Source organism: Lagenorhynchus albirostris, chromosome 17 (assembly GCF_949774975.1).
Source record: "Lagenorhynchus albirostris chromosome 17, mLagAlb1.1, whole genome shotgun sequence".
NCBI classification, from domain to species: Eukaryota; Metazoa; Chordata; class Mammalia; order Artiodactyla; family Delphinidae; genus Lagenorhynchus; species Lagenorhynchus albirostris.
In genome coordinates, this window is record NC_083111.1 from 44,597,084 (window position 1) to 44,619,136 (window position 22,053).

The following is a 22,053-nucleotide window of genomic DNA, read 5'->3' on the forward strand; positions in this document are numbered from 1 at the left end:
TTTCCTCCCTGCCAAAACACTTGTTTAAAAAGTCATGTAATATTTCTATTAAATTGTAAATGCAGCCGACAAGGAAATGGCCTACTGCAGTGTATTACCTTTGTGGCAGTGCCAACAGGCCTACAGCAAAATAGTGCACATGATAATTTCAACATGCATTCCCAAGTAACAAAATTGTGCTTTACATAAATACCACAGAACCTGAGCAAGATCCAGAAAAAGCAATGAAAATTTGCCCAAGCTTTCATGCTTGCCTATATCAATTGTATGTCATAACTAAAGCAAAATAGAAAAGCATCTACATATGTCCAAGAAGCTTGTGAAGTTAGATCATATAACCCTGGGAAAACTATTGCAACTTAAATCTGTGTATTTCTTGTTAACCACTGTAACAACTCACTAATAAAAATTAAGAAAAACTGTGGGTATCAAATGAACCAAAATGTACTAACTATGTACAAGTCCTTAAAGACTATAATGCAACTTATTAACAGGAACATATGTTCAGTGTAAGCCACAATTGTTATGTTAAATTACTTCTTCCTTTGATATCACTCATTTGATTACAGAATTTAAGAGATCCACAAACCTTCCAATTAAAATGGTGACCTTCAGTTTATAAGTCACTTACTGCAATGCTTATAAAGTCACCTCTGATCATTTATCCCTTACCTTTCATTACATAGCACAACTACATGTAATTATGCTATTTAAATGATCCCAGATGTAATGAAGATGATTCTATTTATGTAAAAGTTATACTGAAAACCAAGTTAAGATAAACAAATAATCTGTAATTAATATAGTCCTCTAGGACAGCTGAAAATTCTACTCTGCAAGAATTTAACTAAAATACATAGTTTTTGTTTAAGTCAGATGTGTCTGACTTACAAGTGTCTGAGTATCTTCATTTTTAAAAATATGTCTGATCAGCCATGATTTCAAAAGTTTGCTACAGACAGCATTTCCTCCAAAAATATCATGAATTAAGTGTTGTACACTTGAAATTACAGAGTCAACACCTGCCCTCAGATACCTCCCAAACTCCTAACACAAACACACCTAGATATTTATGTCTTCTAAAATAAATGTTAGCCTAAACAGTTTCTATGACTGGTTTAAAAACAAAACACAACAAAACTTACTATGATCAATATAGTAAGTCTATACAATTGCTTTTAAGACCCTCAACAGGGTTAATGATTATATCCCCATTAGCAAACCAAAGCTACTGTCCAGAGGCCAACATTAAGTCTTTCTGATCTCCAGGATCTAAAGTGCCCCCCCAAAATAATAAATAAATAAAATAATAAATAAATAAATATATCTGTATGTATGTATGAATTAAATCAATTTAAAACTGATATTTTATAGAGACACAGATGTAGAGAACAAATGTATGGACACCAAGTGGGGGAAGTGGGGTGGTGGTGTGATGAATTGGGAGATTGGGACTGACATATATACACTAATATGTATGAAATAGATAACTAATAAGAACCTGCTGTATAAAAAAATAAAAAATAAATAAAAATTAAATTTTAAATAAATAAACTGCACTTAGTAAAAGTTTGAAAGTCAAGCCATGAGCAAGGATAGGGCTTTCAAGTTGTATTTAATTAGCATTTACTTTCATTTTTCAGTTTATTTCACTCTTATTCTAACCTACAAGTACAACATTATTATTGTATGAAAGAAGAATCTGAGCTTGCTAGATTTCAATATTACCACCACAAAGTGTCTTTGAGATAAGAAAGGTAATTGAGCATATATTCAACAAAAACATTTATTGGATGCTCTTATGTAAGTCACTCCACTAGGTTCAATTAGACACACAAAAATGAAACACACTTGCATTTAAAACTTAGATCTAATAGAGGAAATAAGAGAACATAATCATTACTATAATACAAAGTAAGTTTAAAAAAAAATAAAAGCCATAAGACAGAGAAAAGGTGAGAATTCAGAGGAAAAAAAAGACTTTTTTAAATCAGTGGAATGAGGAAATTCAGACAGTAATTAGACATACCTAAAACTAACCTTTCCAGAAGTAAAAGAGTATTAGGGGTTTGGGGGGAAATCATAGAGGCCATATGCATATATAGTTACTGGTTCCAGATTAAAACACAGAACAGTGACATGCTGTAATAAAGTAAATACTAAACAAAACCATATCCTAAATACACAATATAATAAGAAACTCTCTTGAGGGTCACCAATATTATTACTGAGAGCCATAGTTCTCAATCTTTGGGGGTCAAGAAACTCTTATTTTCATTGATGAAAACTGTGAACTCTCTCACCAACAAAATGCACATCTACACACAAACCAATATTTAACTGAAATTTTGGGGGTCCAATGACTCTGAATTCTCTGCTCCAGAAAAAACTCTTTCTACTCTCTTGTGAATCACAGTTTCCATTACTGAGCAAGTATACAGTGAAAATGAAGTAGAAAACACCTGTATATCACAGTCTGACCTGAGGTTAGAAAAGAGAGTCTACATGTCTCTGTGTCCTCATGGGCTCATTATTTCCATACTGTATCCAGTAGAGGCTGCAGAAGTCATCTCAGCAGCCATAAGTAAGGGCTTTAAAGCTTTCAGCAACCTCCCGCAGCTGGCAATAAGCTCCCTTGGGTACTGCATAAGGTCCCAATACCGCCAAACCTACTCAATAACCCAAAACAAAATAAGGTGATGATGAAGCAACTGCCTGATCCTTTCCATAGCCAAAAGCTCCCTAAGTGGATTGACATGTACACACTGCTATATTTAAAAGGGATAACCAACAAGGACCTACTGTATAACACAGGGAACTCTGCTCAATGTTATGTGGCAGCCTGGATGGGAGGGGAGTCTGGGGAAGAATGGATACATGTATACCTATGGCTGAGCCGCTTTGCTGTGCACCTGAAACTATCACAACACTGTTAATCAGCTATACTCCAATATAAAATGAAAAGTTAAAAAAAAAAAAAGCTACTCTCCGCAAGAACTTGAACTATTTTAATATCTCAATTTGAGACTTGAAAACTTAATAATGCTACCTAATATTTCTAAAGTATTTACTATTTTACATGTATTGCTCACTTACATTGTCTTATCTGATCTTCACAACAATTCAGTGAACTGGAAAATTAATTGAGAGTCCACTATAACTAACTGACAGATAACAGAACTGATTCAGGACTCACAAGTCTCAAATGCCAGGTCACACCACCATCATGTGGCAACAAGGAAAGCATTATGGCATTGGAATAAATCAGATTTCCAAAGATACAGTGATTCTTCCTCTTCAGATGCAAGTTACAAACCAATACTTGGTCACGAAATCAACTGAATGGATTTGGACCACATTTTTTTCTTTTTTTAATGAAAAGATGAAATACAGTAGAAGAAGAGAAGACTGTGATCGAACAGAAATCAGAGTGGATCACAAACAGTGATTCATAGTATGAAATATATTTCACATGTGACCCATTATGAACATGCATAGGCAAGTACTGTTTTATGTATATTTTGTTTCAACTGTGTGCATACACATACATGCACACATGTGCATAACAGGCCACAATGTGAACTATATTTCATACTATGGATCACAGTCAAAAAATTATGAAATGGAGTGCAAGCAAGAACTACAATCCTGCAGCCTGTGGAACAAGAACCACATTCACAGAAAGACAGACAAGAAGAAAAGGCAGAGGGCTATGTACCAGATGAAGGAACAAGATAAAACCCCAGAAAAACAACTAAATGAAGTGGAGATAGGCAACCTTCAGGAAAAAATTCAGGAAAATGATAATAAAGATGATCCAGGACCTTGGAAAAAGAATGGAGGCAAAGATCGAGAAGATGCAAGAAATGTTTAACAAAGATGTAGAAGAATTAAAGAACAAACAAACAAACAGAGAAAAACAATACAATAACTGAAATGAAAACTACACTAGAAGGAACAAACAGCAGAATAACTGAGCCAGAAGAACGGATAAGTGACCTGGAAGACAGAATGGTAGAATTCACTGCTGTGGAACAGAATAAAGAAAAAATAATGAAAAGAAATGAAGACAGCCTAAGAGACCTCTGGGACAACGTTAAACACAACAACATTCGCATTATAGGGGTCCCAGAAGGAGAAGAGAGAAAGGACCTGAGAAAATATTTGAAGAGATTATAGTCAAAAACTTCCCTAACATGGGAAAGGAAATAGTTACCCAAGGCCAGGAAGTGCAGAGAGTCCCATACAGGATAAACCCAAGGAGAAACATGTCAAGACGCACAGTAACCAAACTGGCAAAAAATAAAGACAAAGAAAAATTACTGAAAGCAGCAAGGGAAAAAGGACAAATACAATACAAGGGAACTCCCATAAGGTTAACAGCTGATTTCTCAGCAGAAACTCTACAAGCCAGAAGGGAGTAGCATGATATACTTAAAATGATGAAAGGGAAGAACCTACAACCAAGATTACTCCACGCAGCAAGGATCTCATTCAGATTCGATGGAGAAATCAAAAACTTTACAGACAACCAAAAGCTAAGAGAATTCAGCACTACCAAACCAGCTCTACAACAAACACTAAAAGAACTTCTCTAAGTGGGAAACACAAGAGAAGAAAAGGACCTACAAAAACAAACCCAAAACAACTAAGAAAATAGTAATACGAACATACCTGTCGATATTACCTTAAACGTGAATGGACTAAATGCTCCAACCAAAAGACACAGGCTCGCTGAATGGATACAAACAACAAGACCCATATATATGCTGTCTACAGGAGACCCACTTCAGACCTAGGGACACATACAAACTGAAAGTGAGGGGTTGGAAAAAGATATTCCATGTAAATGGAAATCAAAAGAAAGCTGGAGTAGCAATACTCATATCAGACAAAATAGACTTTAAAATAAAGAATGTTACAAGAGACAAGGAAGGATACTACATAATGATCAAGGGATGAATCCAAGAAGAAGATATAACAATTATAAATATATATGCACCCAACATAGGAGCACCTCAATACATAAGGCAAATGCTAACAGCCATAAAAGGGGAAATCGACAGTAACACAATCATAGTAGGGGACTTTAACACCCCACTTTCAACAATGGACAGATCATCCAAAATGAAACTAAATAAGGAAACACATGCTTTAAATGATACATTAAACAAGACTGATACTTATAGGACATTCCACCCCAAACCAGCAGATTACACTTTCTTCTCAAGCGCACACAGAACATTCTCCAGGATAGATCACGTCTTGGGTCACAAATCAAGCCTCAGTAAATTTAAGAAAATTGAAATCATGTCAAGCATCTTTTCTGACCACAATGCAGTGAGATTAGAAATCAATTACGGGAAAAAAACGTAAAAAACACAGACACGTGGAGGCTAAACAATACATTACTAAATAACCAAGAATTACTTAAGAAAACAAAGAGGAAATCAAAAAATACCTAGAGACAAATGACAATGAAAACATGATGCTCCAAAACCTACGGGATGCAGCAAAAGCAGTTCTAAGAGGCAAGTTTATAGCTATACAAGCCTACCTCAAGAAACAAGAAAAATCTCAAATAAACAATATAACCTTACACCTAAAGGAACTAGAGAAAGAAGAACAAACAAAACTCAAAGTTAGCAGAAGGAAAGAAAACATAAAGATCAGAACAGAAATAAATGAAATAGAAACAAAGAAAACAATAGCAAGGATCAATAAAACTAAAAGCTGGTTCTTTGAGAAGATAAACAAAATTGAAAAACCATTAGCCAGACTCATCAGGAAAAACAGGGAGAGGACTCAAATCAATAAAATGAGAAATGAAAAAGGAGAAGTTATAACAGACACCGCAGAAATACAAAGCATCCAAAGAGACTACTACAAGCAACTCTATGCCAATAAAATGGACAACCTGGAAGAAATGGACAAATTCTTACAAAGGTATAACCTTCCAAGAATGAACCAGGAAGAAATAGAAAATATGAACAGACCAATCATAAGTAATGAAATTGAAACTGTGATTAGAAATCTTCCAACAGACAAAAGCCCAGGACCAGATGGCTTCACAGGTGAATTCTAACAAACATTTAGAGAAGAGCTAATACCCATCCTTCTCAAACTCTTCCAAAATATTTCGGAGGAAGGAACACTCCCAAACTCATTCTATGAGACCACCATCACCCTGATACCAAAACCAGACAAAGATACTACAAAAAAAGAAAATTAAAGACCAATATCACTGATGAATATAGATGCAAAAATGCTCAACAAAATATTAGCAAACAAAAAACAACAACACACTAAAAGGATCATACACCATGATCAAGTCGGATTTATCCCAGGGATGCAAGGATTCTTCAGTATATGCAAATCAATCAATGTGATACACCATATTAGCACGTTGAAGAATAAAAACCATATGATCATCTCAATAGATGCAGAAAAAGCTTTTGACAAAATTCAACACCCATTTATGACAAAAGCTCTCCAGAAAGTGGGCATAGAGGGAAGCTACCTCAACATAATAAAGGCCATATACGACAAACCCACAGCAAACATCATTCTCAATGGTGAAAAACTAAAAGCATTTCCTCTAAGATCAGGAACAAGACAAGGATGTCCACTCTCACCACTATTATACAACATAGTTTTGGAAGTCCTAGCCACGGCAATCAGAGAAGAAAAGGAAATAAAAGGAATATAAATTGGAAAAGAAGAATTAAAACTGTCACTGTTTGCAGATGACATGATACTATACATAGAGAATCCTAAAGATGCTACCAGAAAACTACTAGAGCTAATCAATGAATTTGGTAAAGCTGCAGGATACAAAATTAATTCACAGAAATCTCTTGCATTCCTATACACTAATGATGAAAAATCTGAAAGAGAAATTAAGGAAACACTCCCATTTACCACTGCAACAAAAAGAATAAAATACCTAGGAATAAACCTACCTAGGGAGACAAAAGACCTGTATGCAGAAAACTATAAGACACTGATGAAAGAAATTAAACATGATACCAATGGATGGAGAGTTATACCATGTTCTTGGATTGGAAGAATCAATATGTGAAAATGACTATACTACCCAAAGCAATCTACTGATTCAATGCAATCCCTATCAAATTACCAATGGCCTTTTTTACGGAACTAGAACAAAAAATCTTAAAATCTGGGGCTTTTCTGGTGGCGCAGTGGTTGAGAGTCCGCCTGCCAATGCAGGGGACATGGGTTCATTCCCCAGTCTGGGAAGATCCCACATGCCGTGGAGCAGCTAGGCCCGTGAGCCATGGCCGCTGAGCCTTGCGTCCAGAGCCTGTGCTCTGCAACGGGAGAGGCCATAACAGTGAGAGGCCCACGTACTGCAAAAAAAAAAGTCTTAAAATCTGTATGGAGACACAAAAGACCCCGAATAGCCAAAGCAGTCTTGAGGGAAAATAACGGAGCTGGAGGAATCAGACTCCCTGACTTCAGACTATACTACAAAGCTACAGTAGTCAAGATAATATGGCACTGGGATAAAAAAAGAACTATAGATCAATGGAACAAGATAGGAAGCCCAGAGATAAAGCCACCCACCTATGGATACCTAATCTATGACAAAGGAGACAAGGATATACAATGGAGCAAAGACAGTCTCTTCAATAAATGGTGCTGGGAAAACTGGACAGCTACATGTAAAAGAATGAAATTAGAACACTCCCTAACACCATACACAAAAACAAACTCAAAATGGATTAGAGACCTAAATGTAAGGCCATACACTGTAAAATTCTTAGAGGAAAACATAGGAAGAAAACTCTTTGACATAAATCACAGCAAGATCTTTTTTGATCCACCTCCTAGAGTAATGGAAATAAAAACAAAAATAAACAAATAAGACCTAATGAAACTTCAAACCTTTTGCATAGCAAAGGAATCCATAAAGAAGATGAAAAGACAACCCTCAGAATGGGAGAAAATATTTGCAAACGAATCAATGGACAAAGGATTAATCCCCAAAATATATAAACAGCTCATGCAGCTGAATATTAAAAAAAAAAACAACCCAGTCCAAAACTGGGCAGAAGACCTAAATAGACATTTCTCCAAAGAAGACATACAGATGGCCAAGAAGCACATGAAAAGCTGCTCAACATTACTAATTATTAGAGAAATGCAAATCAAAACTACAATGAGGTAGCACCTCACACCAGTTAGAATGGGCATCATCAGAAAATCTACAAACAACAAATGCTGGAGAGGGTGTGGAGAAAAGGGAACCCTCTTGCACTGTTGGTGGGAATGTAAATTGATACAACCACGATGGAGAACAGTATGGAGGTTCCTTAAAAAACTAAAAATAGAAGTACCATATGACCCAGCAATTCCACTACTGGGCATATACCCAGAGAAAACCATAATTCAAAAAGACACATGCACCCCAATGTTCACTGCAGCACTATTTACAACAGCCAGGTCATGGAAGCAACCTAAATGCCCATCGATAGATGAATGGATAAAGAAGATGTGGTACATATATACAATGGAATATTACTCAGCCATAAAAAAGAATGAAATTGGGTCATTTGTAGAGACGTGGATGAATCTAGAGACTGTCATACAGAGTGAAGTAAGTCAGAAAGAGAAAAACAAATATCATATATTAACGCATATACGTGGAACCTAGAAAAATGGTACAGATGAACCAGTTTGCAGGGCAGAAATTGAGACACAGATGTAGAGAACAAACATATGGACACCAAGGGGGGAAGCGGCAGGTGGGTGGGGGTGGTGGTGAGATGAACTGGGCGATTGGGATTGACATGTATACACTGATGTGTATAAAATGGATGACTAATAAGAACCTGCTGTATATAAAAAAAAAATTCAATGTAATAATATAATTATTTTTTAAGTATGAAATGTAAATCATCTTTCAATCATTAATAAATCAATCTAAATTGTCTCCTGTGAATGCTCCCACACATATACAGAGAAATAGTGCCTTTGTCAGTATCCCACATTAAAATCTTAAATAGATGGAGTCTAGCGTAACTCTTTTTTTTTTTAAATCACTTCCTACAATATACAGAAACACATAAGACACAAAGAAAGCTAAGGAAGCTCTCAGTCCCAGAGTTGGTAGTATAGGGGGAGTTGAAGAAAATAAGCCTTTCCAGTCTCCCAGGGAAAGAAGGGGTGAGAGGACACAGAACGTCACTAGGCCCCTGGTGGTGAGTCCGGTGCTGGGCCCATGCACAGCCTAGTTCTCTACCAAAGCGAAGTGCCGATTTTCCTTGCCATGGCCCTGGCCTTGCTCCCATGCTCGTCCTCCATTTTTCAGAAGTCGTGCAGTTCCCAGAACGGTCCCTTGCTTTAGTTGCCTAACGTTTTCACTCAGGGGAGAAGGCCGCTTACCCTGTCGTGGTGTCAGAGTCCCAGGGGAGTTGTCACCCTACAGGATGGTGAGAGAAGATCTCTCTAGCACTTTGCTGTTTGGTTTCTGTCCGCTGCGCTTAGAACCTGAAGATCAAGGAGTGTCAGGGTCTCTCAAGGGCTTGTCCAAGCGCTGGCTGGCTGTAGGGGTCTCTGAGGGATGTCCTGTTTCCTCCTTGGAAAACACCTGCTTGGAAGGGAGTCTCAGTCTGATCCTCAAGGGAAAACTGGGTGCCCAGAGGCAAGTCCAGTTGAGAAGATGAAGGTGTCTCTACGGGCAGAATAGGTTCTGAGGGAAGACTTAATCTGGGGTCTTCAGTCTCAAATACGTCACTCAGCTGTTTCACCAGTGGGCTTGGGGGCTTTCCGCTGGTCTTCATAGGTGTCCGTGCAATGCCAAGGGTAGGAGAACCGGGAGCTGAGTCCTGGACCTGCTTAGGACCCTCCAGCTGCTCCGCTGCTGGCAGGTTTGGCTGTGGAGAGCTTGCTACCTGGATGGAAGTGCACAGGACACCAGCACTGGGTGAACATGGGTCTGAAACTCGAGCTAGAAGCTTGCTGTGCAGCGGGCTGCACTGGAATGACTGGGACGCTCTTCGCTGAGCCCACCTCAACCAGGAGAAATAGGACGGGGCAGGGCTCAGCCCAGGCAAGGAGGAGATGCCGGGCCCCAATTCCACCTTTGGGTACAAAGCAGCTCAATCCTCCTAGTATACTTCTTTATCTAAGCAATACTTAATGGAAATATGTCTCCAACACTACAATTCATATTCACATAATTAGTACGTCAGTGAGAAAATGATGATTGCTTCCTCAGTAGTTACCAAACTAAGCATGTTTACAGAGGACTTGGCAACACCAACGGCAAGGTCTGAATATAAATTAACAGTGGGAATTTGTCTTCCCTGTGAAACCCACAGGGTGACCTCAGCAGACTCAACCAAGAGAAGCTGAGATCTGTTTATTCTGTTTTCCTTGCTTATTCATCTCTTTAAGAATAATAACTCTGACTAGACAGAAATATGTTGAAACTGTCACTGTAATAAACCTTAATCCTCAATTTTGGGGCTGGAATGCCTTGTACTCCCATATGTATTAGAACCACAGGGCAGAACAACTCTAACTTTCAAATAGAGTGAAAAACCACATGTCCTGGAAGTAATACTGAAATTCTCCAATGATCCAATTTGCCCACTCCTGTGGATCCTTGGCTATTTCTGACCTGAAAGTATAGTTAGTAGAATCAAGGTATCACTTAAAATAATCAGGCAGAAAAATACAGGGAACAGATAGGGAGGAAGAGAGGCAGTATGAAAAGAAAGAAAAGTAAAAGTATGAAAGGGAGGGCTTCCCTGGTGGCGCAGTGGTTGAGAGTTTGCCTGCCGATGCAGGGGATGCGGGTTTGGGCCCCGGTCCGGGAACATCCCACATGCTGCAGAGCGGCTGGGCCCGTGAGCCATGGCCGCTGAGCCTGCGCATCTGGAGCCTGTGCTCCGCAACGGGAGAGGCCACAACAGTGAGAGGCCCGCATACCGCAAAAAAAAAAAAAAAAAAAAAAAAGTATGAAAGGGATTGTGTGAGCATTCATGTACACACACTGTTAGGCAACAGGGAACAGTCAAAGGAAGTAAAGGCAGCAGTGGGGAGAGGGGAAAAAGGGAAGATGAGGATAAGTTCAAAGGAGAAAAACAAGTAATGTATGTAATGCCAAAATAATAAAAATCATATAGGTGTATGATCCTTTATAATTTGTAATATACATACATACCTATACTTGAATAAAAGTTGATACAGTTACGGTCTTACATTCTAAACAACTGACTATATATGCACACCCTCTACACACACACACACATACACACACACACACACACACACACACACACGGAAAGCTAAATAATTCTATCATTAGAATGCTAGTTGTCACTGGAATGGAAGTTCCAAGAGAACAGGAAACATACTTGCTCTGCTTACCACTACATCCTCAAAGTCTGACTGGGACATGATAAATGTGCCCTAAATATGTGGAGAAGGAAATAAAGAAAAGGGGAACAGAAGTAAAAGAATATAAGAAGAAAATGCGAGGGTACTTGTCTTTAAAAATCAAACATCCATATTTAGGTGACACTGAGTTTCTCTAACACAAAATAACCAATGTAGGATAGCAGATATATTCTCCAACTGGTCCAAAGGTTGACTTCTTGCCTCCACATTAGAATATGCATTTCTCCTATTTTAACGTTAATACTAAATCAAAAATATTTTAATGATTAAATTTTGTATTACTGCTAAAATGGATATGTCCCGTCATAAAAATATACACAATTACATGGCAGGTAAGTTTCAAGAGTGTTATACTCATCACTGAAGGAATCATTAAAAATTATTTTTAAAAAATAATATCCAAAAAAATTTAAATGCCAATTTACAACTATTAAATATTTACACAAATTCTCCAGCACACATCTATTGCATGAAGCAAAGTAATTTAATAATTAAATACAAATAAGCAATTCTCTACTTGTAGACTAGCAAGTCTGAAATCCATTTTAACTCAAAGACCTCTCAATGGGTTGATTACAAAGGAAGAATTATAAAGGCACTTATAGACTGAGTATTAGAATTGGGGTACAAAAACTGACAGGGGATGGCTGGAAGAACAATAAACAGAGGCAGTAAAAAGTCAAAAGGCTAGGAGACTTCAGCCAGCAAATGCTGGCTGAAAGGCAGACCAAAACTAGAGAAAAGTCAATTAAAATGAGACCAGAAACTCAATAACAACAAAAACAACCCAATTTAAAAATGGGCAAATAACCTGAATAGACATTTCTCCAAGAAAGATATACAAATGGACAATAAGTACATGAAAAGATGCTCAATATCACTAGTTATTAGGGAAATGGAAATCAAAACCATGAGATAACACTTCACTTCCATTAGGATGGCTATTATCAGAAGACAGAAAATAAGTATTGGCAAGAATGTGGAGAAACTGGAATCCCTGTGCATTGCTGGTGGGAATGTAAAATAGCACAATGCTACAAAAAATAGTAGGCAGGTTCCTCAAAAACTTAACCATAAAATTACCACATGATCCAGCAATCCCAGCTCTAGGTATATACCCACAGAATTGAAAGCAGACTCTCACAGAGATAAATGTCCATCCATGCTCACAGTAGCATTAGTCACAACAATCAAAAGGTGGAAGCAACACAAGTGTTCACATACAGATGAACGGTTAAACAAAATGTGGTACATACATACAGTGGAATATTATTCAACCTTAAAAAAAAGAATGAATTCTGATATAGGCTACAACAATGAATGAACCTTGAAAACATTATACTAAGTGAAAGAAGCCAGACATAAAAGAACAAATATTGTATGATTCTACTTATCTGAGATGCTTAGAATAGTCAAATTCATAGAGACAGAAAGTAGAACTGTGGTTATGAGGTGCTGGGGGGAGGAGATAATGAAGAGTTATTGTTTAATGTATACAGAGTTTTAGTTTGGGATGATAAAAATTTCTGTAGTAGACAGTGTGATGTGAATGTACTTAATGCCACTGAATTGTATACTTAAAAATGGTTAGGGCTTCCCTGGTGGCGCAGTGGTTGAGAGTCCGCCTGCCGATGCAGGGGACACGGGTTTGTGCCCCGGTCCGGGAAGATCCCACATGCCGCGGAACGGCTGGGCCCATGAGCCATGGCTGCTGAGCCTGCGCGTCCGGAGCCTGTACTCCACAACAGGAGAGGCCACAACAGTGAGAGGCCCGCGTACCGCAAAAAAAAAAAAAAAAAAAAAAAAGGTTAAAATGGTATATTTTATGTTATGTGTTTTTTACCACAATAAAAAAAAAATTGGTTAAAGAAAGACAAGGAGATACGTCCTGAAATTACTCATTACTGATCTTAAACGATATACAATTTGAAAAAAGAGAACAGATTATAGAGGATATAGTGGGTTGAAAAGCAGCCCCCAAAAGATATGTCTACATCCTAATCCCCAGAACCTTTGAATGGGACCTCATTTGAAATAAAAAAAAAATCTTTGCAGGAAGAGATCATCCTGGATTATTGGAGTGGGCCCTAAATCCAGTGACGAGTGTCCTTTTGAGAGGAAGGCAGAGGGAAATTTGAGACAGACAGAAGAGGAAAATACACAGACACATAGAGGAGAAGGTTAATGTGAAGATGCAGGCAGAGACTGAAGTGATGCAGCTACAATCCAAGGAATGCCAAGGATTTCTGGCAGCCAGCCACCAAAAGCTGGAAGAGGCCAAAAATGGAGTCTCCTTTAGAGCCTCTGGAAGGAGTGCTGCCTTGTCAACACCTTCATTTCAAATTTCTGGCCTCCAGAATTGTAAGAGAATAAATTTCTATTGTTTTAAGCCACCAAATTTGCGGTAATTTGTTATGACAACCCTAGGAAATTACCATAGGGGGTAAAAAGATAAAATGAAAAGTAAGAAAGTAGACTTCATGAGCACGGAACATGTCATTCAAGCCAAAATTTAACTATGTAAAGCGGGAGAAAAAGGGGATCCTGGGCTTCACCCCTAAGTCGCGATTTCTAGCCATACGATGTCAGAGGGCGAAGTGCTGAAGCCCCCCATCAGGTCAGGGCAGGAGTATGGCTGGCGCATGCTCCTGGCCAGTGTCTCTAGGATACGGCATGGCACCCCGACAGGGACACCGAGACATCAGACCACAAAGAAAGGCTGCACCCTGCTATATTAAGCTTTACAAGAGAAGTCGTCATCCAAGACATTCCCATCAAGACATTTTAATTCTGTGAATTAACACACCCATATCCCTTTGTCCACTCCCAGACAAAATGAAGATACCTGTCCTCTGCCCCCCATGTTAAATGCTTGTGAGTAATCTTCCAATAGGCAGTGGCATGCACACACACTAAGATGGGCCAGGTGTCCACCCAGTCACATACAGTAGGAACTGGGAGATGGAAGATGTGTAAGTATGCCGTGTATGGGTATTACTTAACTGGCACCCCTAACCAAGCCAAGTCTTCCAGAATTTCTCAAGTTGATTTTACTATTAATTGGGCAGGAAGGAGGTCCTGGATTCTTTTTTATTTTTTTTAATTAAAAAAATGGTTGACTCAGTTTTCAATTCTTAGACATGGATATATATTTTCTTTTGTATGTCTTTTTTTTTTTTTTAAGAAATCATGTTGGATTAGGAGTATACTTGGTTGTAAAAGAGTAGTGTCATGTAATTTGCGATGAGGGAAGCTACTCTGAGTGTGTTTTACTTTTTAAATCCTTTACTACCTGCTAGAGAGACTACCACATGGTCAAACTTAGTATGTGGAACTATTTGGCTGGAAAAAAATGAGATTTATACTGGAGGAAGCAGAACAGTAATAATCTGAGTCCTGGGCTGTCCTCAGGCTGTCTTGGATAGTTTAGCTAACCTCACTAACTGAAACTCAAACACATCTAGTTTGAGGATCACCCTAAAAACATTCTAACTAAAAGTACAAAAGATATTTACTAATTAGAAAAGAAATGAGAATTTGTGTTGTTGATTTTATGCTGACCTTGTTATATTTCATTTTAGTATTTTCAAACAAACAATTCATGCTATTTTTATGTTTCACTTTAGCAAGAGGAATTTGTATGTACAAGGAAGATGCATACTCTATTATATTCCTCAAAGAATTATCTTTAAGTGGCAGGCAGATTTTTAAATATTTCAGTATAGTACACTATTACCTACACTTGAAATTCAATCCACAATAGCACTGTAATATCAGATATAATTCTAATTTATTCTTCTTCAAATATTCTAAAATGTTGCATTCTTTTTCCTCCCATCCGTTTACTTCACACATTTCTCCAATCACCCTGAAACCATCTTCTCTTCTCTTCTTCACACACACACATACTCTCTCTGTCTCCCCCACCTCTTTTCTCCCTTCATTCCTATATCCTTTCTTCTTGAATTGAATACAGCCACTAGAGGGCAATAAGTTTACAAAGATAAATGTACTTATCTATAATGAATTGAGATTCACATACTAATAAATTTTAAAACTATCATCATCACAAACCATAAAGCATTGGCAATTAGACTTGAATATGCAAGGTATGCATTTAAAACTCTAAAATTTATCCTAGAAAAGGAGTTCATAGAAGCATATAATAATGTTCAAAAAAGGAATTCCATTTTCTCACTAAGCACTAAAAAAATACGTTTAATTCACCTACACATAGCAATGTTAGAAATCAGGATTTTTTTTTTTAACATTAGCCAGACCAGAGAAGGAAAAACGGAGAAACAAAAACACAAAAAGGTACCATATGCAGGGTGGGTAGAAAAGAAGCGATTTCTTCCAAGCCTCCCACTACTACATTCAGAATACGATGAACTGAATAATGTAGTGGGGTTTACCAACCCTTTCTTCTATTAAAATTATGGGGAAATTTAACAGGTATACTTTTGGGGGAGAAAAACAGCGACCGTAGAGAGAAATACAGACTTCACTTCTTTTCCCCCAAATAAGGTTACGAGGCAGGAAATAAGTTAACAAACAGTCACTAACCCTGACAGATAATTTTACTATTTTTTGCACAGAACCCAAATTCAAATGAACTTTTTTACTCTATATTTATTTACACTGACATTACAAAACGTCAACACTTTTAACACTGACATTTTCTTACCCTCATTGGATGTATATCAGCATAAGGAGGTTTTCCTTCCGCCATTTCTATAGAAGTAATGCCAAGGGACCAGATGTCAGCCACACAGTTATAGCCTATTTCTTGAATTACCTCAGGAGCCATCCAAAATGGAGTTCCTATCACAGTATTGCGTTTTGCCATTGTATCCTGCAAAAGCATTACACAGACATAAATATTACTACAAAAACACTAAGGAAATGTATTTGCCAACATATTCTTTAAACTACATATCTGAAAGCCTCAAATACTACAGGTTATATCTGAAACTATTTTCCTAAAATTTCAACTAGTTGTGACATGACATACTTAGAAACTTTGAATTCTGAAAAAACCAAGAGTCCACAAGTAACTTATCTCCACTACCTTCATTAAAGACAGTCATTAAAGATAGTACTATAACAATAAAAGCTATAGAAATGAACAAATGTAGCTTTCCTTTCTGAATATTTAAGCATTTTGATGACAATATATATTTTCATATTCATTCAATGTCTCTTAAATTGTAAATGAAAGTAATAAATAATATGTAAATAATGGCTCCTTCTCCCTGATAATAATGGAGTTACGCATTTCTTTCCATAACCCCCAAAATATATTATCAAAGTTTAGTCATACTCAAACCTGGACATATAAACCAAAAGTGTTTCCAAAAGTATTACACTTACTGTTAACTGACCAGCAACTCCAAAATCCGCCAATTTTGCATGTCCTTCTGTATTGAGGAGAATATTTCCAGCTTTTATATCTCTGTGTATTTTTCTCATAAAATGTAAATATTCTAGTCCTTTCAAAGTAGATTTAAGAATAGTTGCAATTTCATCTTCTGTTAACTGGAAAGAAATATTTTAAAAACTCAATTGAAATGCCATGTTAGATAAACACTTACAAGAGAGCACTGTTAACAAGCACTTCTTTCTAAAGACCGTTAGCCTCTAGGAAAAGGCTAAAAGGTAAAGTACTGAGAACTTCTGATGAAAGAAAATGTCATCATTCAATTTCGCCTTTCTTTAAAATTATCAATGTCATTCCTAACATATAACATATCTCAAGAAACAACATGACCCTAAGAAATCACTATTCCCTATATCACCTAACACTGAGGTGGCAATATTGCAGCTATTTGTCCTGAAAAAGTAAATTCAGACACCCTTCCCTGTGGTGCCTCCAATTACTGATGAAAATGGAAACCAACAGTGTTACATAAAAGAGAGGAAATGAGAAAGGGTGGATTGCCAAGAGTCTCCTGCATGAAGTGTTCACACCAATACCACTCCTCCTCCTTCCAGCCAGCTCACTCCTAATCCACCCAGGTCCTAGATTTCTGACCCTAATAATGAGAACTCAAAAATGGAAATGTCAGAGAAAGACTAGGAAAATGGGAACACGAACAAAGGCTGTCAGGGGAAGGAAAAGGGAGGAGGGAGGAGAAAAGAAGGCCAAGGAGGAGAGAGGAGGGAAAAAAGATTCTTAGTAGTTGTCGCAGTAGAGGCAGTGCTATCTGTACCAGGCATTGTGCTAAGAGTTTGCATGCATTATCTCATTTATCCTTATAACAACCCTATAAGGTAAATACTATTATTATCACCATTTGACAAATGAAGTTATTACACATGTTCAGTAACTTCCTTCTGGTCACACACAAGTAAGATTGAACCAAGATGTGAGTCCCCTTTAATCATAATCTATGTTTTTAACCACCATGCCTCTCTTGACAAACCTTATTCAAGTGCAACCTGTGAAAGTCCCTATTTTTATCAAAAATATCCTCTTAGTTTTTAAATACATCAAGTAATATCAATAGCTCAGGATAATAAAACCTACTTCACACTATAAGCATAATCACTATAAGCATAACCCAAAGAAATAAGTTGAGAGAAAGGAAAGAATCTCAATTTATACAGAGATAGAGGACATTGCTCTATATGAGAGAGAGAGAAAGGGAAAAAAAAAAGAAACTCAGAAAGAATTCAAATGCCCCCCCACACAGTGGGATAACAGGAAGATACAGTAAAAATTGAAAATATAAAAATATGAAGACTATGTAAAATGTGAAAATAACTACTGGAAGAAGCTTGCTTCCACCACCACCAATCCCGCAGTGGTTCATGTCAAGAAATAACTTGGGTGAAGAACTGGATATTCACATGTAAAATAAACTGAAGTTGGACTCCTACCTCACACCATATACAAAAATTTACTCAAAATGGATCAACAACCTAAATATGAGTTAAAACCACAAAAGTCTTAGAAGAAAACATTAAGGGTAAAACTCCACGACCTTGGGTTGGGCAATGTATCATTAGATACAGCATCAAAAGCACGAGCAACAAGAGAAAAATACAGATAAAACTGAACTTTATCAAAATTAAAAACTTTTGTGCATTAAAGGCCATTATGAAGAAAGTGAAAAGACAACCCACAGAATGGGAGAAAGTATTTGCAAAGCATGTATCTGATAAGAGTCTGGAATCCAGAATATATAAAGAACTCTTCTAACTCAACCAAGAAAAGGCCAACAATCCCAATGGCAAAAGACTTGAATAGACATTTCTCCAAAGAAGATATACAAATGGTCACACATAAAAAGACAGATGTTCAACATCATCATCATTGGTCATTAGGGAATGCAAATCAAAACCACAATAAGGTACCACTTTACACCCACTAGGATGGCTATAATAAAATTTTAAAAAATAGAAAGTAACAAGTGCTGGCAAGAATGTGAAAAAATTGACATTCTCATGCATTTCTGGTGCAACCATTGTGGAAAGCAATATTTAAGTTCTTTGGAAAGTTTTTTTAAGAAAGTTAACCACAAAATTACCATATGACCCAGCAATCCCATTCCTAGGTAAATACTCAAAAGAATTGAAAACTGGTACTCAAACAAATACATACATGAATGTTCATAGTACTACTCACAATGGCCAAAATGTTGAAACAACCCAAATATCTATGAACAGATGAATGGATAAACAAATTATGGTATACACATACAATGGAATGGAATATTATTCAGTCGTGAAAAGGAATAAAGTATGGACATGTGGATGGACCTCAAAAACATTAAGCTGGGCACAAAAGGGCACATATTGTATGATTCCATTTATGTGAAATATTTAGAATAGGTAAATCCATAGAGAAAGAAAGCAAACTGGTACTTGCCAGGAGCTAGGGAAAGAGGGGGAATGGGGAGAAACTGCTTAATGAATAGGGGTTGATGAAAATATTTTGGAACTAGACAGAGGTAGTAATTACACAACATTGTGAATGCACTAATGCCAAGGAATTTTTCACTTTAAAATGGTAAATCTGTTATATGAGTTTCACCTCAATTAAAAAAAAAAACCCTTATCATGTTAAAATTTCTAAGCAAATTGCCAGGTGGTTTACCTTTAAATACAACACCAATATATATTGTCATAAAGTATTGTACAGATCATGCAAAGCTTTGCAGGTCATGGGTAAAGAGTCTGGATTATTTGAAAATTCTAATACTTCCAGGAACTGATTCTCTACCTCAGACCAGATGGTCTGACTTCATGGTCCACAGACAGCAAGCGGTATGTTCTGAAGCTGCACTATCCAATACAGTAGCTCCCCAGCATTTGAAACATAGCTAACCCAAATTGAGATATGATATAAATGTAAAATATACACCAAAGTTCAAGGCCTAGTACCAAAAGAGAATGTAAGGTATCTCATTACTAACTTACATACTGCTTACACTTTTACATGATATGTATATATTATATTAATTATTTTATTTAAAATCTGTTAATGTTTAATATAAGCTATTGATATTAATAAAATATTATTAGATGTTATAACATTAATATTACATATTAATATATTTAATACATTATTAAAATTAACTTCACCTATTACTTTTTTTTTAAATGTGGATGCTAGAAAGTTTAGAATTACATATGTGGCTTGTGTTATGTTTGTACTGAACAGCAGTGCACTAAGAAAAGGGTCCACAAGAGCAGAGATCTTTGGTTCACCAAGGTATCCACAATGCTTGGAACCATGCCTGGCATACAGTTAGCATTCAATAAATAATTAATGAATGGGTACAGACTTGTAGTTACTAAAAGAAAAGAGAAATTCACAACTGATGTTCCCAGTTTTTTTAATTAGTGGTTTGCAGCCACGGTGGGGGAGTGGAGGCAGGAGTGCTGCTGAGGGCCACCACACCACACCACTGCAGAGATGGTGGTGCTGTCATATGGGCCTGGGTTCTCTCCCCTCTCCCTATTCCACATTCCTGGATAAAGATTAAAGAGCTTGGGGTGTTACAAAAGCAGTACCAGTCCAAAAAACTGTGTCGTGTTTAGTTACTTCAATGCTGACCTTTTCAGTTACCTAGACCTCAATTTTTATCCTCTTAGCAGTTCACTATTTCCAACCAATATGTAACTAATCCTTCATTAACTCCTTGATTTGTTGTCTCTGCTCCTGTACCCTATATTTCAGATCTGCATTAGAGAAAGTTCAGAATTAAATTGACTTACTATACTTCAAGGTCTCAGGATCTACCTGATGTCATTGCTGTAAAGCACTGAATGCTAGAAGACTTCAAAAGTTCATTCCAACTCTATGATTTTATAACAAATTAACAAAAGATCTTCATAGTCGGGCTTCCCTGGTGGTGCAGTGGTTGAGAGTCCACCTGCCGATGCAGGGGGACACGGGTTCGTGCCCCGGTCTGGGAGTATCCCACATGCCGCAGAGCGGCTGGGCCCGTGGGCCATGGCCGCTGAGCCTGCGCATCTGGAGTCTGTGCTCCGCAACGGGAGAGGTCACAGCAGTGAGAGTCCCGCGTACCGCAAAAAAAAAAAACAAAACAAAACAAAACAAAACAAGATCTTCATGGTCTTTTCTTAACAAAAGACTATAATAAATAATAAATTCACACTAATTTGGACATCCATTTTTATTCTTTCAACAAGTATCTACTTCACTGGCTCTCTCGTGTAAATCCTGTTCAAGGTGCTGGGTATACAGTGGTGAAGAAACTAACTGTCCTAGTTTTTACAAAGCTTACAAGAATACCTAAGGCCACAGCCTGTATTTGGTCCTGAATTATTAAAGGTAGAGAGGACTGATCTGAAGCAAACGTGTAAAGTTTCTAAAGCCTCTCTCCCATTATGCTTTTCTCCTCCTACTTCAGGGGGTCATTTCATATCTTCCCCTAATCAAAAAACATGATGCAATATCCAATCATTCATACCAGTACATGGATAAGTCTTAATTTAAAATTATTTGTGTACAGTATTATTTTAACAATCCATCTGAATATTAAGGCTCAAATGTACCTGCACTTTAAGCCTTTTAACTTCAACTACAAAATGAAAGGTTTCTATCCCTCAATAAAATCATTTTAAACAATAATAAACAAGTAAACAAGTATTTTCTAGAACACAGAAATATAATGTTGACTTAAAATTTTATATTACTTTAAAGTTATAGAGTATTTTATGTGCATTTCACACAATTAAATAAACAAACACTTTAGCGTCCCTTTCTATAGATGAGGAAACAAATTCAGAGAAATTGAGTGGTCTGTCAAACACAACTACTTAAGGGGCAAGCCCACCTGTCTTCTGACTCTATAGTAGTGGGATAGTCTATACTCTATAGACTATCACATCACTGCCAGATGTCACAAACATGAATACATGAACTAGTCTCAATATAAGAAAATAGGGAGTTGCAAGGCTTGTTCCAAAGGTGATATTCAAAATATGTATCTGACAAAGAGTAAAAGCAATGTGTAATCAGAACAGTCATGAGCCATAAAGCCAACCAGTCAGAACAGCTACAGTGGTTAACAACAGTAAGAATAGATACCAGCCAGAAACAAACAGTAAAACTGAACAGCAGCCCTGTGTACCAGGCAGAATGCCTAC

General features: G+C 37.2%; 1 protein-coding gene and 1 pseudogene across 3 annotated transcripts in view; both read right to left on the minus strand.

Annotated features, from left to right (window-relative positions):
- The window catches only part of STK3 (serine/threonine kinase 3), a 322,689-nt gene that overhangs the window by 208,454 nt on the left and 92,182 nt on the right, over positions 1 to 22,053 (minus strand). For all 3 annotated transcript variants that reach the window (XR_009536406.1, XR_009536407.1, XM_060127883.1), the window contains exons 5-6: positions 16,804 to 16,968; positions 16,118 to 16,285 (exon numbers count right to left, since the gene is read on the minus strand). Coding sequence is in view for 1 of the 3 variants with exons in the window: in XM_060127883.1 (XP_059983866.1) it covers positions 16,118 to 16,285; positions 16,804 to 16,968 (333 nt within the window). In the remaining 2 variants the exon portion in view is untranslated. The remainder of the gene's footprint in view (positions 1 to 16,117; positions 16,286 to 16,803; positions 16,969 to 22,053) is intronic.
- LOC132508398 (cell division cycle-associated protein 3-like) lies at positions 9,254 to 11,430 on the minus strand (annotated as a pseudogene).